The sequence below is a fragment of the Mus caroli genome, chromosome 10 (assembly GCF_900094665.2).
Source record: "Mus caroli chromosome 10, CAROLI_EIJ_v1.1, whole genome shotgun sequence".
Lineage (NCBI taxonomy): Eukaryota > Metazoa > Chordata > Mammalia > Rodentia > Muridae > Mus > Mus caroli.
Window position 1 is genome coordinate 80,266,785 of NC_034579.1, and position 26,922 is coordinate 80,293,706.

At 41.2% G+C, this 26,922-nt stretch overlaps 1 protein-coding gene across 5 annotated transcripts in view; it reads right to left on the reverse strand.

Moving 5' to 3' along the window:
* Nucleotides 1-26,922, reverse strand: part of Syn3 (synapsin III) — a 437,574-nt gene that overhangs the window by 328,702 nt on the left and 81,950 nt on the right. For all 5 annotated transcript variants that reach the window (XM_021173742.2, XM_029482726.1, XM_029482727.1 and 2 more), the window contains exon 4: nucleotides 14,398-14,489. In XM_021173742.2, coding sequence (XP_021029401.1) covers nucleotides 14,398-14,489 — 92 coding nt within the window. The remainder of the gene's footprint in view (nucleotides 1-14,397; nucleotides 14,490-26,922) is intronic.

Genomic DNA, 26,922 nt, shown 5'->3' on the forward strand with positions numbered 1-26,922 from the left:
GAATGGGTGGGTAGGGAAGTGGGGGGCGCTATGGGGGACTTTTGGGATAGCATTGGAAATGTAATTGAGGAAAATATGTAATAAAAATATCAAAAAAAAAAAAAAACAGTGGACTTAGAGACTCCATGTGATGTGTCCTGAGAAACTCCATCTTAAATCACCTTTTGTATTTAATTGCTCTGAATACAAAATTCATTTGCATTTCAAATATATATTACACAACCATTGTGGAGGTCATTTCCAACAGTGTGGTTTTGTAATTTTGTGTGCTAAACAAACATTTGAATGGAAACACAGAGGCAGAATGTACTATAGTGGACACATAAGAAACACGATCTCTCTCGGGGCTGGAGAGATGGCTCAGTGGTCAAGAGCACTGACTGCTCTTCCGAAGGTCTTGAGTTCAATTCCCAGCAACCACATGGTGGCTCACAACCATCCATAACTAGATCTGGCGCCCTCTTCTGGAGTGTCTGAAGACAGCTACAGTGTACTTACATATAATAAATAAATAAATCTTTAAAAAAAAAAGAAATGTTCTTTAAAAAAAGAAATAAAGAAAGAAAGAAAGAAAGAAAGAAAGAAAGAGAGAAAGACTATCTCTACACACTGCCCACAAGGCACACAGTGATAAATAACACCGATGAATAACTTACTCCTAAAAGTAGAAAGGGTTTTATCCTATAAATTTATGTATATAGGTAAATGTAATGTAAATTGGGACTATTTTACCTATGATTCCTATACGACCATATGAGCACATGGGCCCATATTATGATCATATCATATTTAATCATCACAGTCATGATATGATTAAAATCCTATCAGAAAAACTGGGCCTATGAACTTCTCAGACACACCAGAAATGGGTACAACTTCCTACCAGGATCCCATAAAGCGGATGACACCTGGGCTCTAGAGAGAGCTCAGTCTGGGCTCTGGGGAAGGCTCAGTCAGGAAGGTGCTTGTTTGATCCCCAAAGCCCACATTAAAGAACTGGGCATTGTGCCATGCATTTACAATCCCAGTTCTGGGGACGAAGAGACAGGAGGATCTCTGGGGCTCTCCGACCAGTCTGTTCAGCCAAGTGTACAAGCTCGTTAAGAGACCACACCTGACAGAAGACCAGGTAGGCTACCAGCAGACCCTTTTTGGTCTCTCTGGTCCCCCAGCAGACCCAAGCTCACAGTCCACTCCTCCCCCCATCTATGCCTCCTGTGGATCCCCAGACCACCCTTTCTTGACCTCCCAGAAATCAGCACCTAAACCTATACTCATCCAAAACTCAGATGCCTAGATGCCAGTTTAAGAATGCAATCTAGCTTACAAGATTTTTTTAAGTTCATTAAAAAAATACATAAAATTTTTAGATATGTTGGTATTACCACTACTTGTAGTAATCTTTACTGAAATTCAATTGGAGAAAAGGCTTTATGCCTTGAAGTCATGCTAAAAAGCTTGGGGACCCAAAATGATTTTCAGTTAAGAGCATTAACACTCTTTATTTCTGAATATTTGGTTAGATAGATGTTTTTAACCACAGTGAGAAAGAATTTTTAAGTCCGTACTTAGAGGACAACCAAAGGAAATTATAAAATCTCCAGCTTGCAACTATGATAATAGTAGTTAATGGTATCAAATGAATGAATAAAAGAAAAAAAAGAAATAAAACATGACTGTTGTCAAAGCAACAGACAATATTGTCAGAGATCTGAGAAGGATAAATTATAGCTAGAAGTATAATCTAAATGGTCTATGTATCAATTAAAATGACAGAGCTATCCCTGTTAACTAAAGCTCCAGTAGTTTTCCTAGGTTCATTGGGGGTGGGGGTGGGGTGGGGGGGAGGCATGGTTGGATTTTGTCTATCACACAGGACAACATTTCATCTTTAGCTGTCATACAGAGCAGCATGGCCTTTGGCTGTCAGGCCCAGGTCTCAGACATTTTCCCAAGAGGCAGGCAAAGTACGACAATCAAGCCCCAAATATCTAATTTGCACAGAGCTCTGGCAGAAGGCAAGGCAGGGGAGTTTTCCCCAGTAGTTAGGGTTATCACGGTCCAGGTGGAGTCGCCTTGCCCTCTTTATCTTCTTTGGAGATCATATGGGCACTGCTAGGAGAGGGAAGTTCTGTCTACTATGGGAAACCTTTTTATTAAACATTTTAAATGTCATGCTCAATAGATCTCTGAAGAGTTTGAAGACCACCTATCTCTTAAGTATATCTAAATTTAGGCTTAAACTTAAAAACACATACAGGAGGCTAAATAATGTGTGTCATGAAGTGAACAGTTTACAGCTTATATAAGGTTAGGAGTTCATACCTTTATCCATGTTAAGTTTGAGGCTTAAAATTTTGAGTTGAAGATTTAATTGAATTACTTTTAATGTCAAAATAGAATATCACAGTTTTGAATATGATTAATTTATCCAAATAGCATAACAACATGAACAAAAACAAAAGAGTAAACAAATATTACCATGAACCTGTGTAGACCTTAAGAATTTATAAATCTTGATTATCAAATATTCCTTATTTATCAAACATGTTGTACCTATCTAATTTTGCTAAAGTTTGATATTGAACAGTTAGCAAACACATAAGTAATTAGACATAAATCTTAAACAGCTTATATACACTGAGTAGATATTGATAGCCATAAATTTTATATTTTCACAGATTGTAAAACGTTCTGCCACAAACAAATGATCCCAGTATCTTATTTCTAAGGTTCTACAGTTTTACACTCTCAAGTCTTTTTTCCCATTTACAATAAATAAAATCTTTATTTGCGGTAGGAATAGATTTCATTGACATGCAAATTTCTCATAAATTAGCAAAAATTGACTTTGGAAAATGGAAGTGACTATAGCTTGTAAAGTGAGACCTTCTAGGGAAATACTGGTTGGTTGTGTGTTAACTTGACACAAGCTAGTGTCATCAGAAAAGAAGGAGCCTCAGTTGAGGAAGTGCCTCCAGGAGATCCTGCTGTAAGGCATTTTCTCAATCGGTAAGATCAATAGTAATAGAAACAACAGAAAGTGTATGAACTCGTGGAAATAAACAGCTCTCTATTGGCTGAAATCTGGGTCAAGACAGAAATAAAGAAAGCAAATAAAGACTTTGTAGAATTCAATGAAAATGAATGCACAACATATTCAAACTTATGAGATACAATGTAAGTAGTGGTAAGGGGAAAATTCATAGTATTATGTGCCTATATAACAAGAAAAAATAGAGATATCTCATACTAGCAACATAACAACACAATTGAAAACTCTAGAACAAAAAGAACTAAATATGCCCAAGAAAGAGTACACAGCAAGAAATAATCAAACTGAGGGATTAAATCAATATAATAGCAACAAAAGAACAAGGCAAATCATCAATGAAACAAAGAGATGGTTCCTTGAGAAAATCAACAAGATAGAGAAGCCCTTAGATAAACTAACTTAAACACGGGAAAAGAATATCCAAATTAACAAAATCAGAAGCAAAAAGGGGGACATAACAGCAGTCACTAAGGAAATTCAAAGAATTATAAAAGCAGACTTCGAAGACCTGGCTCCATCAAATTAGAACATCTAAAAGAAATGGATAATTTTCTCAAGAGGTACCACTTATCAACATTATATCAAGATCAGAAAAACAGTATAAAGAGACACATAATCCCTAGTGAAATAGAAGCAGTTATTAAAAGTCTCCCATCACCGAGTCTATTAATGATACTCTGTTATGCTTGCAGACAGGATCCTAGCATAACCGTTCTTTGAGAGGCTCCAACCAACAGCTGACTGAAACAGATGCAGAGACCCACAGCCAAACATTAGATGGAGCTTGGGGAGTCACGTGGAAGAGCTAGGGGCATTGAGGGACCCAAAGAGGATAGAGACTCCACAAGAAGACCAACAGAGTCAACTAACCCAGACCCTTGAAAGTTCTCCATAGATTGAACCACCAATCAAAGAGCAAGCATGGGATGGACCTAGGCCCTACACATATATGTAGCAGATGTGCAGCTTGTTCATCATGTGGGTCCCCCAACAACTGGAGTGGGGGCTGTCCCTAAATTCAGTGTCTGACTGTGAATCCTGATCCCCTAACTAGATCATCATGTCTGGCCTCAGTGAAAGAGGATGTACTTATTTCTGCAATGACTTCATGTGCCTTGGGGATTGACACCTGGGGGTGGGGATGATGCTAAGGGGGGTTTCTTCTTTTCAGAGGAGAAGGAGAACAGGAAATGGGGGAAGGATCTGTGAGAGGGGGAAATGAGAGGAGAAGGGGGCTGATATTGGGATATAAAATGAATAAATAAATGAAAAAAAAAAGCCCACAGCCAGATAGTTTTAGCACAGAATTCTACTAGATTTTCAAACAAGAATTAACACCAATACTCCTCAAATTATTCCACAAAATAGAAACAAGAAACATTGCCAAATTCATTTTCTGAGGCCACAGTTTTCCTGAAATACAAACCACATAAAAACTGAACAAAGAAAGAAAAGTACAGACTCATTTCCCTTAGGAACCATCAGTGCCAAAATACTTAATAATAAAATACCTGCAAATTGAATCCAAGAACAGTCAAAAAGATTATCCACCATGATAAGTAGGCTTCATCTCAGAGATGCAGGGGTGGTTTAATATATGAAAATCAGTAAATATAATCTACCATATTAAAAAACTGAACAAAAAGAAAAACCACATGATCATTTCATTGGATATAGAAAGGTCCTTTGACAAAATCCAAAGCTCCTTTGTGATAAAAGTCGTAGAGTCATTAGTGATACAGGGACATACATCAAGATTATAAAGGGAATTTACAGTCAACCTACAGCTGACATCAAATCAAATGGAAAGAAAGTCAAAGCAATTCCACTAAAATAGCGAACAAGACAAGGCTATCCATTCTGTCCATATCTATTCAATATAATACTTGAAGTCTGAGAGCAAGAAGACAACAGAGGGATCTCAAGGGGATACAAATTGGAAAGGAAGAAGTCAAAGTATCATTATTTGTGAATGATATGATAGTATATATAAGTGACCGCAAAAGTTTTATCAGGGAGCTACTGCAGCTGATAAACTTTCAGCAAAGTATCTAGACAGAAGATTAACTAAAAAAAAAAAAAAAAAAAAAGACACACAGACAGAGATTGGAATGGGAGGATCGGATCCATGTTTCCCTTAGCTAACTATCAAGATAATCAACACTAGTTGGAAAATTTCGGTCAGTGAAACTACTGCTTTTTGTGAATTTGTTGTACATTAATAAATATGACATTCAACAATGAACATTCCTATTTGTATCTGGCATAGCATACTCAGGAAACCAAAACCTACCCTAGTGTTGTGTTGAACCCCTGGTTGCAGAGCCTCTTTCAAAACCCACATTAGTGTGGTGGGTTTTGGAAGTGCTCTGCAACCAAGGGTCATCACAACATCTCGTACTTAACGAGAAACTATATCTACTAGACCTACTAGACTAGAGCTTTGTGTCTTTCACGCCAAGTGCTCTGGACCATTCTGCATTTCAGATGTTTTTGGATTTTTAGGATATTTACATGTATTGTATATTTACATCTCTTGGAAATGGGACTCAAGTCTAAACATAAAATCCATTTGCATTCTATATAAACATGATATAAATAGCCTTGAAGGTACTGTACTATAATCGTTTTTCATAATTCTGTGCATTAGACACAGTCATGGTGTGTAAATGTTTCACTTGCAATGTCATCAAAGTACTCTAAAAGTTTTGAACTTTAGGGTTAGGGCTTTCAAACCCAGATGCTCTACCTGTAATGGCATTTCCCTTCTTTGTCCCTTCAGCCCTACACATTTCTCTGCATATGAAGCTTTCATTAAAGTCGTTGTATTTTAAATAAGCCAAGAAGGGGTGAATTTTGTCCCTTGCCTCATACAATTCTTGATGTAATGTCTAGTTTCAGAAGTGGTGCCCATGGCATAGTGAGTTCTTAACAAATAGTGGTGGAATAAATAAACTTCCTGCATATCCTATTTCATGTGGTGCTTACAGAAGCCACACACACTGTATTAGTGCCTCATAAGGTAAAAAGTGGAGGCTCAGAGGTGGTCAGGCCTGACCTCTGGGTGAGAACAGCTCTCGACTCACATGAGCTGTCCTTGTTCAGACCCTGCAGAAAGGTTGCTTGAGTTTGGAATTGATTTGGCCCTAAAGGTCATATGCTGATAGCTTGCTCAGAGCACTTCATGCTATTGGGAGGTGGTGGAATATTTAAGAGATGTGGCCTAGTGGAAAGATGTCAGGTCACTGGGGATGTGTCATGAAAGGAAATTAAGATTTTGGTTTCTTCATATCTCTTGCTCTCTTGTTTCACAAGCACCCTGAGGTGACAATGTCTTCTGTGTCACATGTCCACAAAGATTTGCTGGATACTATCATACCCAAAACTCCTGGGTCAAGCAATCACAGACTGAAACATCTGGAATCTCCAGCTAAAATGAACCTTGCCTCCTTTTAAGTGCATTAGACTTAGGTATCTTGTCACAGTGAAAGAGCGACAACTAACACAGATCTGAGATTCCTGCTACCTTCTTTGTAGAGAGGTCTGGGGTTCAACCATGCTGGTACGGGAGGGGCAGGAGTAGATGCTATGAGAAACATAGAGTGAACTGAAAGGCGCTAAAGATGCCCAGGGCTTCACCTGGCACTGCATCAGAGGCCTGAGCCAGAGTCAAGGGCTGCCAGGCTCTAGAAATCTGATGTTGAGGCTAGCAACCCCATGCCTCCAAGCCAATCTCTGTTGCTGACTTGATTTCTTCCTCTGTAAAATGGGCTATGATGATAATTACCAGCATCTAATTTAGAGATTACTTCGGTCTAGACATAGCTGAGGCATTAGCACACACCAGCTTGTGTATTTCCCCACTGTACTCTGTGATGAGTTGTTAGCATAAAGTATTCCACACAGTGTGCTACCCAAGGTCACACAATGCCTTTGTCTAGGCTGAAGAGGGATATCTACCTAGGCAGGCTGCTCCAGAGGCTGGGTTCTGACTGCCAAGCTCCACTGACCCCTTGCTTTCTTTGGAACATCTTATGGGGTTGTGGGAATAGATAAGATCACATTTTATATGAAGAACTTGGCCCAGGGGTCCAGCAGTAAGTGGTAATGACCTTTTCCCTAGACCCTGTCTCTAAGTCAGATTCTTGGATTCTCCCCATGTTTTCGTTTCAACTGGCTGTTGAACTGTCCTCTTACGTACCACTCATAATGGGGAACTTAACACCTCTTTAATAATGGAACACTCTCCCTCTTATTAAAGAGGGGGCAATCAGGGCAGAGATGCCACACACAGGCTCTGGAGTCAGACTGGCTGAGCTCCACCGCTCACTGGCTGGACACCTGGATCCCATTACACAACTCATTGGGTTTTTTCCACCTTCTTATCTATAAAACTGGGATTTAATAGCACGCACCTTCTGGGGTTGTTGAAAGGATAAAATGAGTTAATATATGTTAAGTGCTTGGAACAGTGCCTAGCCCATAGGAAACACTGTAAAAGTGTTTTTTAAATAAATAAAAATTCATGAATTTTGTATGTGCCATTCAAGCTGGCTTGAACTAAAAGGGATTGCTCTTGGCTCAAGTCTGGGGAAGAGTGTGGACCCAGTCTAGAGTAACATCCCCAGGTCACTGTCTGTCTTGGCTGTGATTTCCTTTGGTTTGGCTCCATTTCTGGCAGGTCATTCACTCAGGGACACAGAGAGCCACCAGCAGCTCTAGGCATTCACCCTACCAGCTCAGCAGCTCTGGGCATTGACCCAGCAGTTCAGTGCCCTCCTGTAGAAACTACATGCCTGTGCCTGTTAACTGAGAACTCTAGAAAAAGTTTCATGAGAAAGTCCTGTTGTCTTACCTTGAATCTCAAGGTGACAGTCCAATAGACTAGGGCTGGTTGTGTGTGGTCAACTGCACACACTGCCCAGACAATGAAAGAAAAAAGGGAGTCATTTCATAAAACACACCACCACCCATAGGCATGGAGGCCTGGTTGGTATAAGAGAACATAGAGTGCGAGCCATGGGGAGCAAGCTGATAACCATCATTGTTCAGTATGCATCATTGGCCTCTGCTTCAGTTCCCACTTCCAGGTTCCTGCCTTGAGTTCCCTGGATGATGGACTGACTACAAGCTGTGAGATGAAATAAATCCTTTCATCCCAAGTTCTGTTCATGGTGTTTTATTACAGCATTAGAAACCTTCCCACCTTATGAAATGTTTGTATGTATAGTTTTGTTTGTTCATTTGTTTGTAGCTCAATGATGTGACTGTTGGGAATTTTGTAAATGGCAATGTTGTATCCCAATATCAAAAGGGTTGCCATGCCTACTAGAAGGTGGGACCTCAATAAAGGAAGTGGGTCACTAGGGATAAGCCTTGAGATTTTGTAGTTTTACTTCCTGTCTTTTCTATTTCCACATGTGGACACAATGTCATCAGTCCCGCACACTCCTGCTCCTATGCCTTCTCCATCCTGTTGGACCACAGTCCTTCTGAAACCTTGAACTAAAACAAATCCTTCCTCTCCTAAGTTGCTTTTGTTGTTTTGTTATTAGTAAATGCCAAGAGACAAGATAATTAACAAACACCTAGATCACTTCTGTAAATTCATTTTTGTGAACAACTGTGTAAATTCTGAAGGAAGACTGGAGACCCAGAAGAACACTTGAGGATTTTTATTTTCACAAAGTGATTCCTGCCTTCAAGTAGCCCACCAGGTAAACTCCTTGGCTTTTCAAATGACCCAAACCCAAGAAAAAGCTGCCACAGAAAAAAATATGGGTGGCTGCTTGTTGTGGTTGTAGCTTTAATTGTCAAGTTGACACAACCCTAGCAATCCTTGGGAAGAGAGTTTCAAGAAGGGATTATGGTAGAGTGTGTTGTCCTGTGGATACATCTGTGAAGGATTGTCTTAATTAAGTTAATTGATTTGGGAAGACATAGTCCTCATGGGCAGCATCATTTCTTAGGTAGGAGGTCCTTACCTAACTATATGAGTTGACAAATCTAGTTGAGCGCAAGCAAGCAGGAAGGCAAGCAAGCAGGCAAGCAAGCAAGCAAGCAATCAAAGACACAAGTATGCATGCACTCACTTCTCCCTGTTCTTAACTGTGGATGTGATGGGAATAACTAACTGTCTCAAGTTTCTGCTGCCTTGACTTCCCTGCTATCATGGCCTGTAACTTGGATTTGTAAGTTGAAATAAAGCCTTTGTCCCCAAAGTAGCTTTTAGTTAAGGTATGAAATGGCTTATGTTATAGAAATGAAGCGAGAACGTTGTAACCTGGAATCATCTAGACAGCTTTCAAAACACTGTTGTCTGTATCCCACCTTCAAGGATTCCCGTTGATCACAAGTCTTAACTCAGGCTCTCTTAGACTCTAACCTGCTCTCAAAGTTGAGAACTAACAGCATAGATGGAGGCATTTCAGCTATTACGGAGACAGTGGACATAAGCAGTGGTAATATTGAACATGAGGACAGACTAATTCCCAAGGTTTTACAGACTGTGTAGCAGACTGTAGCTACCATGAGAACACACGGTGCAGGCAGCATACCTTGCAGCAGCACCCACACAGCCCCTTTATTTCCCCTCTTAATTATATCAATCTTTACACTGTATCTGTGATATCTGTTCTTGGTTGCCTATAAAATGGGAATTTTATTTCTCCTTAAGAAATGAATGTTTCGTCATAACACGTTAACTTCCTTTGGTAACATACTTCAACATTTTCCCAACTCCCAGGATCAGTTAGCTTTGCTTGTTTTCAGAGACATGGCGTCATTATATGTACAACCCTAGGTGGCTTGGCTAATAAATCGGTGTTTTTTTATATTTTGGTGGTGGTAGTGGGGATTGAACCCGGGCCTCTGGAAGGGTCTGGGCGAGCACTCTTCCAATGTACTACCTCTCTGGCTTGGAATTCCTGTGCAGCTTAAGGGAGGCTGGAAGTTTGGGTATTTTGCCTCATCCTATCACATTCTAGTATTATATGCCTAAATTACCACACCTGGCCCTCAGTTAGTTCTTTAATAATCTGAAAGTTTTGGTATATGACCCACCCCCAATTTTCATATGTTCTGCCTTATTATATTCCTATTAGTGTTTTCAATCGAATGTAGTTACCTTTTAAAAGTTACCCTGAAAACTTTCTTTGTTTAATTAGTACATTTAGACCATTCATTTTTAATAAAATTATGTGTATATATTTATGTATATAAATGGCATTTGTTTATATGTTATATAAATATTGTATATTATGTAAATATTATATATATTGGTGGCAAAAATACTTAACAAATGCTAGGGGTCCTTTGCAGAGTTTGGAGTTCCACAATTAACCATGAGAGGGTTAATTTCTAGGAATTCACATATTCTGAAGACCAATTCACTTATCAGTGTTCTTGGGGGAGGGGTGTCAGGTCATCAGTGTAGCTCCCATACCTACAAGGCCCAGGGAACCTCTGGGCAAAGAAGAAACAAAGATATGACTTCAGGGACAGCAGTATGGCAAACCAGGAAACAGGACAGCAGTTCCATGGCCATGCCCAATGGTAGAGTGGAAACAATGGGATGGACAGTAGACTGGGGGAGTGTCTCTTTAGCTGCTTACACAGAGACACGTTATAACCACCTACTCTACAAGTAGCGTACTTATTATAATAAGAAAACAACAGTTACCCCCACACACACCCTCTTCTTTCCTCTTCACTTCTCTGTGCAGTTGATCTTTCTCTGGGACAATTTTCCTTTGGCCTAAATACCTAAGAGTTTCGCTTAGTGAGGATCTGCTCTTTGTGTTTTTATTTGTTCATCATTCATGTAAGTTATTTCCCCAGAGGCAGTATTAAAGGCTGGGAACTAATTTTCTTCACTGTCCTGAAGGCGTCCTCACCATGGCTCTCTGAAAGCCATCGCTGAAATTGCAATGAAATAAATTTACCTTCCTAACTCTGCTTATTCTCAAGATGCTTGCCTTGTTCTTTCTATAATTACATGGACATGTCTGGGTGTAGAATTCTTTTTCCTAGTCTGGGTTAAAGCGTGTTGAGCCTCTGGCTGGCATGTTATGCTGGAGGAATCATTCTTTGCACTCCTGCCTCTGGTCCATTCTTTTATTCTTTCAGTTCTCTTCTGACACTAAATTAAATGAACACTCTAGTGTGTCCTGAGACCTAGCCCACTCTTATGCATTTCTAATGCTCTCCATTCTCTCTGCCTTCTTCAGGACAATGCATTTAATTCCACAAATGCTTTTCCAACTGTGTCTAATGTGCTGTTCAACACAACACATTCAATTGTTTGGCTATTACAGTTTTCCATCTCTAGAAGTTCTATTTTTTAACATTGTTTATTTAATTTTTTCTTATATAATATGTCTTGGTCATATTTTCCCTTCCCCAACACCTTCCAGGTTCCCCTTTTCTAGCTATCTAAATTTGTATTCTGTTTTTCTCATAAAAGGACAAATCCAACCTAAATAACAACAATAACAACAGCAGTAGCAGTAGCAGCACATATAAAAATGACACACACCACCAGCACCACCACCACCAGCACCACCAGCACCACCAATAACAACAAATCAAACCAAACCAACCAAACAATAAAAAACACGGAGTCAATTTTGTGTTGGTTAACTATTACTTAGCATGCAGCCTGACCTGTGGCATCCTTGATACTACTCAGTATCATTCCCTTGAATTAAACAGACTTTTCTTCTCCCAACAGCTATCAATTGCAAATATGTTCTTGATTAGGGGTGGGACTTTATGCCCACTCCCCCTTCTCTGTTTTGAGGCCAGCTCCATGACATGGAATCAATACCCTGACATTTTGAATGAGGCCAAGAATCTGAAATTAGGTAGATTGAGGATGGATTCTAGGGGAAAATCTAGTCCACTCATTCTGCTAATTGAACATTGCAATAAAACAACTCCTAATGACATATTGTTCTACTCATGGATTGGTGCATCACTGTATCCTCATCAGAGAAACTCCTTCTTGCAGTAAATTATAATTAACACAGGGAGTCACATTTAGACAACATAGAGAGAGTGAGGGACTTTGGCCTCCTCAGTCCTAAGTTGGATGCAAGATATCCCTTCCCTCAAGGATTAGAGGTCTATGTGGAAGAAGAGGCTGGAAGATTTAAGAGGCAAAGTTGGTAGAGAACTTGAAGGAAAGAGCATTTTCCAGATACCATGGGCCTGATGCAGATAAGACCTCTCAGACACTAAGATAGCATACACACGATCTGCACAGGTTCAAACTAGAATGCTTACGTTTGATAGATCCCTGTTCTCTGCAAATATTTTCCAGCTTGATTTTCATTTCCTCTTGATATATACATCACTTTCTCTTTTACTAATCTGTGTCTGGCAACTGCACCATCCAGTCTCTCTAAAGTTTAGCTCCCTCTTCATATTTCTGCTAATTCCTGGCACCAATGCTAGCTAATCCAAACCATGTGCTAGCTATTGTATAAATATATCTCTGAAGCATAGCCTGAAAGTGTATTATTTTATAAAGGGTTATCGTATACTTCTGGAATACTTGTGGTGAGCAGGCATCAGGTCTAATGCCAAAGACTTCCTGGGCCTCACTCACTTCAACCTGTGAGGGCTCAGCTACTTTGGTTTCATGTTCACCTTGAAGGTGGACTTCTATGAGGTCTTAGTTCACTGTATGAATGTGTGGTATGTTGAGGCATGAACCATTACACTCTCTAAGCACACCTGAAGGTTGACTTTTTCCCCCATTCTTTCCCTAGCCTATCAAAGCCAATTTCTAATCTGGGGCATGTAGCACATAGTCAGTCTAATGATATCTGGGACAAGTGGCACATAGTCAGTCTAAAGACATGGTAGCTTCTGTTCCATCACTATGACAAACAAGCCTGAGAGCAGCTACTTAAGAGAGGAAAAACAGATTTTGGATCAGAGTTTCAGAGGGATTTCAGTCCATCATTATGGGGAAGGTATGACCCTAGTGCATCCATGATGGTGGGAGCACACACATCTGATCCACAGCAACAATGTTCCAAATCAGGACACAGAGAGAACTGGATAGAAGTAAAGACAGGCGTAACTTTCAAGGCCTAGCTTAATGACCTATTTCCTCCAGCTTGGCCTTACATCCCAAAGATCCGACTAACTCCCAAAAAAGGACCACCAGCTAGGGACTAAATGTTCAACCAAATGAACCTGAGGGTGACATTTTCCATTAAAGTAATAACAATTCTTGTCTATTTTTCTTGGATTGTCCCATTATTCTCTCCTTATTAATTATTACTGTTACGCCAACTCTCTGAAGGCTTCTATGCATTGCAATTGTTGGAAACTAGGCTTTAGTGGTGGCACATAGGATCTGGCCTATTATTGGAAATAGGAAGCCACACAATGTCTTCCCTGTACTAAGAAAGCACACAGTAGATGATTGCTTTAGTTGATCAATCCATATCCCCCAACCATATGCCATTGCTTTCCTATGTTTACCTACAGAGGCCGTTTTTAACTTGCAGAACTCTCATTCCCTCTCCCCAACTCAATACCCACATCCTACCATTTGACATGACTGGCTGGCTATCTATCTATCTATCTATCTATCTATCTATCTATCTATCTATCTATCTATCTTTTTCACCAGATCTTCTGCTTTTCCTACTTGTCCAGGTCTGAGTCATCTCTTGGTCATATAGACCTTCACACATTAGCCTGCAAATCTTTTTCCCCAGAGTCTAATCATAGAGGACAGCATTTATGTGAGTCTTATCTCTCCTGTGCGTACATACTTGTCATTTCTGACTTCCAAAGAATTCCATCATTTCCTCTCCAGCTCAGCACACATCCTACACAGATTTCTGGAAATTCTGATAACCAAGGCTTTTAGTTCTGCTGTGGTTAGAGGGAATTTTCTGAATGCTTAGTCTGCTGTGTTACTGGGAGGGGTTCTGTTCTTTCCGCTAGCCTTTTACACTGTGGATAGGCTACTCTCACGTGCATGAGTTTTTGGAAACTTTGGCAGCCCTTGGCTGCAGTATTGTTATCTCCACCTTGCCTCTAAGAAACAGAGAATAAAAGGAACCAAATACAGACAGAATAGGGTCACAGCTCCACAACCAGAACCCATGCCTTTCATCCCAAGCCTTATTTCTTGGACATCACAGTTGCTTCCTGTGTATTTATGTCATTAATCATTTCTATTACAAAGGCACTTAGGACTCTGTGGAAATCATTTGGCAAAAGTGGCCACAGGCACCAGGCAGGCAGGTGTGGAGGTGTCTTTGTCAGGTTTCTCATATACACTTCTCAGATGGCTTTTGTATCTCAGGTCTGCTTACCGCACAATTTTGGTGCCATTTCTCACAACTTGCATGTCCACCATGCAGCCTCCGGTAACATAAGCAGCCAGGTTCAGCTCAGAGAACTCAGCCTGCAGAAGAAAGCAAAACAAATTAGGAGGCATCAAACACCACCAGTGTAGGACATTTGTGTTTGCTGTATGCTTCTATGTATTATCCAGTGCTCAATCAGGCCCCTTCTCAAACTTAGAATATTTATCTTCCTCTTCAAAAGAAAGCTGAGGTGCAGAAAGACAGAGGACATGCTCAGGATCACATGGTGAACACATCATAGTGGAACCCATGAGTCTCTGATTCAAGGGCCCACTGTCATGACCAGAGTTCTCTTGCCTCCTTGGAAGCTGAAGAAGCCACTCTCACTGTTACTAGAAGATGCCAAATGTTAACAGGTTGATTTCCCTGCTGTCAGCCTTGGGCTGTGCAGTTCATCAGCCTCATGCCTCTCTTTACACAGCTTTGGTAACAGGACACCCCTCAAATTATCTGCTCAATATCCCTTTCTTAGTAGATGGCTTCTCCCTCTTTACCCACATATAGCTGCAGTGAAGCACCATGCTTGTGTTGCTTTGGTCCCTGGTGATGGGCAGGCATCTGATGCAAAATGATGGAATGATAGCTTTACCTGAGAAGTTAAAACAAGACATGCAGCTTGTTTGTAGGCCATTGTATCTTTTTGTTTTCTGTTTTGTTCTCTTTTGTTTGTTTGTTTGTTTGTTTGTTTTTCAAGACAGGGTTTCTCTGTATAGCCCTGGCTGTCCTGGAACTCACTCTGTAGACCAGGCTGGCCTCGAACTCAGAAATTCGCCTGCCTCTGCCTCCCAAGTGCTGGGATTAAAGGCGTGTGCCACCACACCCAGCTCTCTGTTTTGTTTCTTGATATAGGGTTGTATATAATGAATGTAAGCTTACCTCGAACTCGCTATACAGCAGATGACTTTGAATTGCTGATCCTCCTATCTCTACCTTTTAAGTCTCAAGATGACAGATTATACAGTGCAATCGTTTTATTCACTGCTAGAAATGGAATCCATAGCTTGTGCATGCTAAGCAAACACTCTAACACCTGAGCTAGATCCCCAGCCCATAGGTGGTTTATATCTTTAATGCACAAGCCTGGATTCTACTTGAATCATATTTATTGACAGCTGCATTAGGGGAGTATGGAAAACCTGAATAGAGGAAGATCAGAAGAAGGAAGCAGAGAAGGAGAGAATGAGATATCACAGTCACCAAGAGAGGGAGAGAGGGACACAGGGAGAGAGGGAGAAAGGGAGAGAAGCAAGAGATGGAGAACACTCTTGATGTTCCTGTCATTGGATTTAGGTGTGTGCCTTTGTGTTTTATAATCTGTTTAAGGCATTAGTGAAATCCTATTACTTTCAATCAGAGATATGTGGAATACCAAGTATCTCTGGTCACACTGTATGCTTCCTGGAGATAGAGACGTGTTCTTAAAACTACATATATCGGATTCCTAGAAAGCTGTAATAAGGATTCTCTGCTGGGTGGCATCAGTGCAGGAACTTACTCTATAGTTCTGGGCTAAAAGTTCAAAATCAGGGTGCTGGTAGGATAATATAAATGTCCCATTTGGATTTGGCTACTCCACAGTCACTTATTCTCTGGAATTTGACTAACTGTGAGTCTCTGTGTTAACCTCTGTCTAGTGTAATAAGGATCATATCTAATGAGGGGTGAAAACTGCACTGAACTATGGATATAAGGTAAACTATTTAGAAGGCAGTTTGATGTAATTTTCATTGAGCAGAATAACAGAAGTATGGTTTCCCTTAGGATATATAAACTTCCAAGCTATGGGTTCCTTGGTAAGATTTCAATATCAGGTATAAGTTCCTTTCTGTGTAGTGGCCTTAAATACAAACAGAAAGCAGTTGGTTACCCACATAGCTTTCATACCACCAGTGCATTGGTAAGATGGACATATCTTACCAAGCCAGTTGGTATTAAAGTTCACAGAGTTCACAGCCTTGACAGGGTATGACTTTTGGTGACTTTTCTCTCTCCCTTAATAGCCTGTATAGCACCTCTAGCATGATGAAAGCTAGTCAGCAGGAAGGAAGCTTCTAGATTGTTATCAACTTGATTTCTCCTGTTCTGTGATCGAAGTGTATAATGTCTTCAGCAATGAGTTCTCATCACCAAGTTCAGGTCGGTGACCAAGTGTAATGGCAATTGAATTGTCTGTATTGTTTGTGGGGATCTACTTGAATACCCCGGATGAATGGAAGGTATTCACACTTGGCATTGCTCTCTTTGTCAACATATGGATTTTGCCACCATTAAATTTAAATGGAATCATTTAAAGGACGTAATGTCAACATGGCTTATTCATAGGAAGAGTCAAAAGCTTTTATGTGGATGCAGTAAATCCAAATAACTGTTCACATATATACAGTGTTCACTATGTACAAGGTTTTGATCTAAGCATTTCACACACATCAATCTACTTGTCCAGATAAGGAGAGACAGAGAGATTATATATACGCAGGATGTCACCCAATGGGTAGCAGAGCTCAGGAGTCAGCCCCAGGAAGTGTGCTGTAAGGGACTGTGCATCTGACCATTTACACTCTATTGCCTCTCCCTGAGGCTGCATGAGCCACCATTAATGCTTGAATATTGTGAGAACTGTGGTGTTTTGAATGAGATTTGTCACTCATAGGCTCAATATTTAAACAGTTGTTTCCCTGGTTGGTAGCACTGTTTGGGAAGCTTAGGAGGTGTGAACCATAGTCTGTCACTGCAGGTGGATTTTGAGAGTTTAAAGCCTCATGTAGTCTCCAGTTTTCTCTCTCTAATTCATGCTTTCAGTTGAGCATGTGAGCTTTTAGCTTCTTGCTCTGGCCAGCAGGCTTGCCTACTGCCATGTCTTCCTTGCATGGACTTCCTTGCATAATGGACTATTATTCCTCTGGAACAATAAGTCAAAATTAACTGTTTCTTCTATAAGCCACTTTTGGTTGTGATGTTTTAGCGCAGCAACAGAAAAGCTATTAATATTGGACCCTAAAAACCATTTAAAAGAGAACAATTTTTTAGTAAGGAAAAATATCATTTTGAAAAGATCTAAATGTATCACCCTGGAGCAATTTATGAGGAACTGTTACAAAGGGCCTGACCTTCTTTCCAGATGGTAATAAGGGAAAGCAAGAACACTTATGTCTCTTGCTCTAATTAATAACCTCATTATGTTGTGGCAAGGTGAAAAGAAAAGATTGTTGCTAATGAGCCCACATTGGTAAACTGTGGTAATAACGTAGCTATTATGTCTAATGCCTTCCAAATTCAGTTCCAGATTGCTCAAAATACTTAATTGGCAACATCACAGAGAATTTTAAAAAGTGAGTACATGTGTGTGGCAGAGAAAGAAGTTCAAAGGAAGTTGCAAAACAGGAGAGCTGGTCAGTAGACATGTGAAGGAAAGGAATGAGCCAAAAGGGGCGTAGACCCAGGGGTTGTCTTGCTGCCCGAAGGGAAAAAGAAAGTCCTGGAGAGAAGACATACATATTCAGGGTTTGATAGAAAAGTCAAAGGTTGGTCTTTTTCAGATTTGAATTTCTAGAGTTATTTCCAAACCACGAATTATAAACAATTCAAAATTCAAGAAGGTGAATGCCTGCGCCACAGGGCAACAAGAGTCTGTTGTAGCACGGAGAGTTTAGGCAGCAAAGGAAAGGGAAATGCTTGTTATTTAACTTTCTAAAGTATCTAAAACATCAACAGCAATAGAAATTAACACAGAGGTGCCCAAGCCCCCTCTCCATCAAGATGGCTCACTGGTCCCTGTTGTAGGAACTTAAAACAGTGGTAACCTTGGAAAAATCTCATTGCTCCCATAGAGACTGCAGTGGATTGGATGTTATCCCCAAGAAACATATACCCAAATCCCAGTCCCTGGTACCCTAGGGAGCCCTTTTAGGAAACAGATTTTTCACAGATGTAACTACGGTAACATCTGAAGAGGACATCGTCTTGGATTCAAATGGCAAACCCTGAGAAAAGCAGACACAGGAGTGTAGAAGTCATGTGAAGATGGAGATAGACACTAGAATGAGGTAGTCATGAGCAGAGATGGCCAGGATATACCAGAAGGCAGAGAGAGTCAATGCGGACTCTCCCTTAGAGCCTAGCGTTCAAGAGGACGTGCTGAAATCTGATATAGACCATCTAACGCCTAGATCTAGGAGAGGTTTGTTGTATTAATTCTACCAATTTGTGTAAAATTTCCAAGGCAACCCTAGGACACAAATAAAATAACTGAGAAATGAGTGCAACCTCAGCATTGCATGCAAAGCCACAGGAGATCTCCCAAGTCAGTGTTGTCAGTAGGCTGCTCTGGATCTTCACTAGACACATGGACTCTAGCATCTAAACATATCCAGTCTCTTTCTCCCTCTTGCTCTGCCTCTTCCTGTGTGTCTTTCTGTCTCTATCCCTTTCTCTCTGTAATATAGCAGTTACCTGTTTTACAAAAATTTAAAGAATAACAAATTTTCTGCATGAATTAACATTTTAACCGAAAATTTGCCTTCAATTGTCTTTTATGTAATTAAAAAAAATGCTACACTTGAGGCCTTGTGGTACAAATTCATGTGTACCCAAGAAGTCACATGTATATATAAGCTACTCAATGTACTAACCAATAACTTTGTTAGTTCTTTGGAATAACAGTTTTAATGCCTGTAAGACAGAGATAACAATCTAAATAATATCTACCCTTAAGGTTTTGTGATGGTTCAAATTTCTGAGACAATTAGGTGAGACACGGACTTCTGTGAAAAGCTAAAATTATGATTTTTCCAATTTCACTGTCTTAGGAAGAGTGAACAGAACAGATCAAGGATGGTAGAACTGGTGAATGGCATGCACGAGGTCCCCCGAGCACACACTGTCTAATTCTGGCCTTGCTCCTCAGTCTGGAGGAGTCTTGTGGGACTCCAAGAGTGTCCTGCCTCCCTGTGGAAACCTTCGGAGGCCCCAAAACTAACCAGTTCGGAACCCTGCACTAACACCCATCCTAGCTGGATCTGCTTGCCACCTCAACTGTTTTTGACTGGGACACAGTGTGCAGAGTAGGATCCATCTGTGACACAGCCTGCTGAGTGGGGTCTGCCTGAGGCACAGCTAACAGATAGGGTACCCTGACTTCTATTGTCTGTCCCACTGCTGTTGAGCCTACTGGTTTTAGATGTGTTGTCCCATCCCCCTCATACCCCAGACTTGCTTATTTCCTTTAAGAGCCATTGGCCACAGACTTCTGGATCCCACCCCCCCCCCTTTTCTTTTTCTGTGTAACTCCACATTTTCCTATATCCTACCTGTGGATTCTAGCCATAGTGGTTCTCCTGAGCTTCAGCCTTGGAGTTCTCACCTCGGTGATGGCTGAGCTCAGCATGTTCTTCTATACTTCTCTGCCTCTAGAAAACTTCCTCCAGTCAGTTACTTCAGACAATTGTAAGGAAAATTGCTTCCTTTCTGCAAGAACCCCAGTCCTGAAATGCCTGCTGTAGGATTTCCACAAATGGATAATGCATTTTGCCTGCTCCCATGTAAAATGGGACTATAAATAGTGTAAACATATACAGACACAAACACAATAAACATACATACATAGCATAATTTAATGATCTTTTAAAAATATTTATTTATTTATTTATTTATTCATTCATTCATTCATTCACTTTCACCCCAACTGCTGCCTTCCACTTCTGGTCCCCCCTCACATAGTCCCTCCTGCTGCCCCCTCCTTTTTACCTCTGAGAGGTTGAAAACTCCCCTGGGTATTTCCCCCTACACCCTGGCACATGATATCTTTGTGGAGCTGGGAGTATCCTCTCTTTTTGAGGCCAGACAAGGCAGTCCAGTTAGGGGAGCATACTCCATTGAAAGGCAACAGCTCTTGGGATAGCCCCTGCTCTAGTGTTGCGGGGTCCACATAAAGACCAAACTGTACATCTGCTACATATGTGCATGGGGCTTAAGTCCAGCCTGTGCATGCTCTTTGGTTGGTGGTTCAATCTCTGAGAGTCCCCAAGTATGAAGTTTGACTGTTGGTCTTCCTGTGGAGTTCCTATTCCTTTAAGAGCCCTCAATTCTTCCCCAAACTCTTACATAAGAATTCCCGAGCCCCATCCAACGTTTCCCTGCGGGTCTCTGCATCTGTTTTAGTCAACTGCTAGGTGCAGCTTCTTAAAGGACAGTCAGGCTAAGCTTTAATTATCTTTTATATTTAGTTTTTTTTTCATTATTGTTAGCTCAAACCTTAGCCTAACCTAAGATTATATAGACATTCTACAATATTTCTTACTAGAATGTACTGACTAGTTTTGTGTGTCAACTTGACACAAGCTGTAAGCAGCACCCCTTCATGGCCTCTGCATCAGCTCCTGCCTCCAGGTTCCTGCCCTGTGTGAGTTCCTGTCCTGACTTCCTTTGGTGATGAACAGCAATGTGGAAGTGCAAGCTGAATAAACTCTTTCCACCTCAACTTGCTTCTTGGTCATGAAGTTTTGTGCAGGAATACAAACTCTAAGACATAGAAGCTCTATTGTTTTATGTACCATATTTGACTCTTTAATCCACATGGAAATAAATTTTAATGCTCAAGTTTTAATCTCCGTCTCCATCTGGTTAAGCAACATTTTGCCACCATTTGCTGAAATTACTGTGTTTTGTTTCTCTTTTCAATAAGATCACCTTTGTACCTTTGCCAAACACCAAATTATTTCTTTTGCGGCACTCTATTTTTCTTTCTGTGGCAATATGAAATATGAGATTCAGGATCTCAAATATGCTAGGTAAGTGCTCTACCACTGGACTGTATCTAGATCTCTTTTGGTTTTTAAAATTTGATATAAGGTATCACAAAGTTGTTCAAGCTGGTCTTGAATTCACTATGGAGTCCAAAGACTGGCCTTGTACTTGTGATCCTCAGACTTTATCCTCTCAAGTAACTGGAGTCACAAGCCTGTGCCAGCAGTCCCAGCTACTTCTGAATTCTCTATCCTATTCTGTTATCTATATCTATCCTGAAGTCTTTCAAGTTGTCTCTGTTACTGTCACTTTGTAGGGAGTCTGGGCAGTGACCAGTGTATAAGATGAAAGCCACCCAAACAGAAGAAAATACAAAGATAATTTAGGGTGAGCATTCTGTCCTTTCAATGGACAGACAAGGTGTAGTGTTACATGCCCACTCTATAATACATAGACACCAGGCCACCAGCTGACATCACAGGTTCTGTCCTGAGCAAACTAGTTAGATGTTTCCCAATAGAAATAGTGACTGGCCACTGCATGTTCTACTATGCTCTTCTTGGTATCTGCCCACTATTGCAGTGAGCCCTCTCAAAGATTCAATGAACGTTAAGAACGGAATGTTGTTTCTAAAGGTTGGAGAGGTAACTAAGTGAGGGAATGAGTCTTTCCATTACCGAGCCATCCTCTTTACTGAGGTCCATTGAGTGTATCTTCCACCACTACCATGCTCACACACCCTGGAAGAAATCTCTTGGCTTTATACATGAAGCTTTGAGTTTCAGCAGAGCTTCAAAAAAAAATCATCATCTTAGCTGTCTTTCTACCTTCCTGGAGTATAAGCCCATGTTCTTGTGATGATCTAAGGTACTTTTTATCTACTATTTGCTACCAAGGGCACATAAAAGAGTTTGTCTCCTCCCCTCCTTTCTTTCTCTCTCTCTGTTTTATTCTCCTTCTCCTTCACTTTCACCTTCTCTTCTTTCCTTCCTTCTTTTCTGATGATTTCTTTTTATTTTTTAAAATGTGGGTTGGTATTTTACTTGCGTGTATGTCTGTATGTGGGTGTTGGATCCCCTGAAACTGAAGTTGCAGACAGCTGTGAGCTGTCATGTGGGTACTGGGAATTGAAAAGCAGCTAGTGCTCTTAACCTTTGAGCCATCTTTTCTCCCCCTCCTTTATTTTCTTAAAGTTTATTTTATTATTGACTTTTATGTCTCTCTCTGGGTGTGTTTATTCACTTCTATGCCAGTGCCTGAAGAGGTTAAAAAAAATCCCCTGAAATTGAAGTTACAAAAGGTTGTGAATGTGTATGCTGGCCCCTGAATGCAAGCATTCATATTTGCTGAGCCAATCCTCCAGCCCCTCCTAGTAACTTTGGAAAATGTTCAGAACTGTTGGAACTCTTATCTTAGGAGGGAAAACAACAGTATGACACATTCCTAAGATATGACCTGGAGACATCATTAAGAAAGGTAGGTGCTAATTCTTTGATCTGAAGGTGGGTTGTATAAAGCATAAACAGGTCTGTGCATATTTTGTTATTCTTTTTAAAAGCCGCAGGCAGAGCTTTCCAACATTGATGCCAATGACACCCGGGCTTTCCTTCTTGACATTTGCATGAAGAAAGGGAGAAAAGGTGGAGAGAGATGAGCCTTGAGCTTTGGATTAGAGCTGAAGACTAAAATTTGACATTGACCTTAGGCTATGGTCTCATTCTCTCCTGGCTCTAATTTTCTTTATCTTTAATCTGGATAACTGTAGTTGGAGGAGTCAATTATCTCCATGGGCACTTTCATTTTTATATTCTTTTTCTTAACCAGAATCATTCAGTTATCCCCCCCCACACACACACACACAATCTGTTATGATAGCACTCCTGATAAGAAAGGTATACCAAGCAAAAACATGTTTCATGGAGAATTGCTCACTGCTTTATGATCAGATTTGGCACACAGTAGGTATTCAAAACCACTTTTTAAATAAACTATTACTCTCATAATTTGAATGTGAAAGGGGCTGTGCTTGGTCTTGATGATCCACTCAGAAGGACTTGGAAATCACCTGGGTGACACAGCTCTGCATATGTTCCTGGGGCATTCCCAGAGAAGATTAAACAATAGGATAGCCAGCTTTCAAAGTGAGTCTGTTTCAATGGGCAGTCCATGTTCTAAGAGATCTGAGGAGAAAGCAGTGTCCCAATCCTGCCTCCTCTTCCTGAGCAAGTACATCTATTGCTGCTGCTACCATCCTTTGTGGTCCTGATTCTTGTTTCTTCATCCTTTCAGTCAAACTCAATATCAGCAATTCTTCAGTGAGCTAGGCCTCTGGTGCTGTACTGGTGATGCGGAGGCAATCATCTTTGCAGGCTGGGTAGCTGTCAGCCCCTCCAGTATGCAGAAGGCCATTGTTGGGCTCCTAGGCCTACTATGTAAGCCAGTCTAATAAATGCCCTCCTAGAATAGACATACACTCTATCGGCTCAGCTCCTGTAAAGAACCCTGCCTACAGCCAATGGGTCCCACATCTGCTAAGTAACTTGCTTTTAGGAACCACATTGCCAGAGGTTATGGATCACAGTGATAAGGAAAGTATTTCTGACAGATAGTATGGGACAGCTCAAGAACTGCCAATAAAGAAAAACCTAAGTGAAGACATGGGGCAATGTGGCAAAGGAATGATGAAATGTCATTTGTTCTATAGACACTTGGCCCATGGGTAAATGCAGCAGAAGATAGTGTTAGAACACAGAAGTGGGGTTCAGTTCCTAAGGCTTTGGGACTCCTGGGGAAGAGGCGTGTGTGCCATCCTACACTGTATTAACCTGCTGCAGCTGGAACAGATTACTGTCGGTCTAGGGAGTTTAGACAACACAAACTCATCTCATTGCTCTGTAGGTCAGAAATCTAGGTTATCTTGGCTAGTCTCTGTTCTGTGTTGCACAGAGCCAAAGTCAAGATGCAGGCCAGCTGGGCTCTGATTGGGAGACTCGGGGAAGAAGCTGCCTTTAGGATGTTGAGAGAATTCAGTTCATGGCAACTGAGGTACTGATGTGTTGACTTTGTTGACCGATGTGCTACTTAAGATGGTGTTCTCCTTGTCCTACTGAATACTATTTGTCCTCCTTGCTCTCTTTTCCTTTTGAGATAAGGCCTCATACAGTCTACACTGCCCTCAAATTTGAGAGACATCCAGGGATTACCTTGACATTCTGGTCCTTCAGTCTCTACTTCCCAAATGTGAAATTACAGGCATACACATCTCACACAGTTCATGGTGCTAAAGGTTGAACCCAGGGATCTGTGCACATCAGTCAAGGGCTCTATCAACTGAGCCACATCCCCAACCCTGCACTCCCTGTTTTGGGATGGATAACAGAATATAAGTTTTTCCCTATCTCAGACTTTTTCTGATTTCCAATTCTAATACATATTCTATCTCTTACCACAGGAAGTTCTATGTTTTCAAGGGCTTATGTGATCCTGTGGTTAGACTGGGTTAAATCGGACTCTCTGGGACACTCTATAACTTCAGGCTCTTAACTGTGATCATGCAATCACATCTGCAATGTCCCTTTGAATAAGATTTCTACAGGTTCCAGGAATTAGGAAGAAGACACATTTAGGGGGATTAGCAGGAAAAGATGGTGAGAGAGTAGTGGTTTGATTTTAAGGACATTTATGCAGCTCCTTGTAATATCCAGGCTCTGGTATAGATCATACATATGGCTGGAATCAGATCTGCCAAGAAAGTCTCTACTATTTCCTCCTAGATCAGAAGGAGTCCCTTTTGTTCCAACAAAGCACGGGGAGCGATATATGCACACAAGCACATATGTGCATCCATGTGCACACACAGAGGACTAGAAATTGAATGAACTCAATTTCCTGTAAGGCCTCTGGCTATACTCTCAGGAGCACTGGCACCTGACAAGGACGTCAAGCCAAGAAGATGACATGACTGGAAGCCTAGGCATTCATGTCTCCTTACTGATAATTGCATTTGTGATGATAATCATAGTGATGACAGTATGGAGGGGGTGATTGCAGCTGTGATTATGATAATACGTTGAAGGATTATATTAGGCCAACAGATCAATGGGAAAGAGAATAAAATTGAGGCTTGGAACTGGATGACTGACTGGAATGTATGAAAGAGACCAAGAATGTGTGGGAACTCGAAGGTAGCAGCTATCAGCGGTGAAGCCTGACTGAAGGAGGATTTCGACACAAAGAGACGTTGTCCAGAGTGCCTGAGAAAGGCAAGATGTTGGCAGACAGATCGGCCTGGAATCCAAGGGTGGCTGATAAGATTCTGAAAATTCCTGTCAGTTAGTGAAGACGTATCTGGTGCAGCCTGCATCCTTGAGTCCTTACGCACGCAGAATGTGTCCTCACACTGGGCCTTTGGTATTCATGCAGTTTGCAGGAGGAGAGACAGAGAGACATAGACAGACAGGTATAAAGGCAAATGGTTTACACTAAGTTTACAGTTTGTGTGTGTGTGTGTGTGCGTGCGCGCATGTATGTGCACATGTGTGTGCACTGTGTGTGTGTGTGTGGACCTCAGGTAGTAGGGCCTTTCCCAATGCCTATTCACTGTGATACTCTGTTAGACAAGCTTTCTTGTTCTGTTAACCAGCAGCAGCTACTCAGAACATCCATGACCATGTTTGCCTGGGGATGGAGGTAGTGCTGCATGTGTTCTGTCTTCTAAACTGCACCAACGGGTCCAATACTCTGACTTGTCATTAAGGTCATTGTCCCTCTTCTGCTTTTCAGTGTTTTTTGAAGGTGCTATCCCTGGGATCCATTCTTCTTTCCATAGCCCTATCTGATTAGCCCTGTTTCAGCTGCAGTGCATTTTTTATTATCTTGAGTTTCTGGTCCCCAGGTGGCCCAGCTCTCTTGGTGTCTCCTTTGATCCATGGGCTCACTGTGCCCCATGACTATTAGTTAACCAGAGCTATGTGCATTACGATTTGGAGTAGAGGGGCTGGAGAGATGGCTCAGTGGCTGAGCACACTTTTTAACCTTAAAGAGGTTCTGGGTTTTGTTCCCAGCACTCACATAGTGGCTTACAGCCCACCTAGAACTCCATTTCCTGGGGATCTGATGCCTTCTTCTGACCTCCACAGTTACCAGGCACACACAAGGTGCACATAACACATGCAAGCAAAACACCCGTGCACATAAAGTAAATAAATCTATAGAAGAAAGCTGTTAAGGTAATTTGGAACGTAGGGAAGGTGGGATGAGAAAATGCTTGGGTTTGGAACTTGTATGGGAGCACTGAGCACGCAGGTTTCCATTGGTTGGCTCATCTCCTTGCTACTTAGGGACCTGAATGGGGTGATGGTGATTGTCAAGAGATGATTAAGGCGTTTCTGAGTCCTCTTGTAAATTATCATCAGGCTTCTATTCAACCCCCAAAGATTGATGTATTTACTCCCAGGAAAAAAACTGGGTATGAAATTTCTCGTATGGGGAGTAGCATTCTGTACATGACTGGACCTTCCTCCAGTTCCAAAGTTCTCTCACAGCAAAGACGCTAGTGGGAAGGGTAAACACTGGCAATATTAACATTAAAGAGCTAAGTATAGAAACCTGGCATGGTTCATAACGTCCCATGAGAGTCAGTTTCCATTGCCTCCCATGATTGCTGGTCCTCTACCTCTGAGCTTCAAGGCCACTGTCCCACTGACATCCTGTCCACACCCAAGGTGAGGA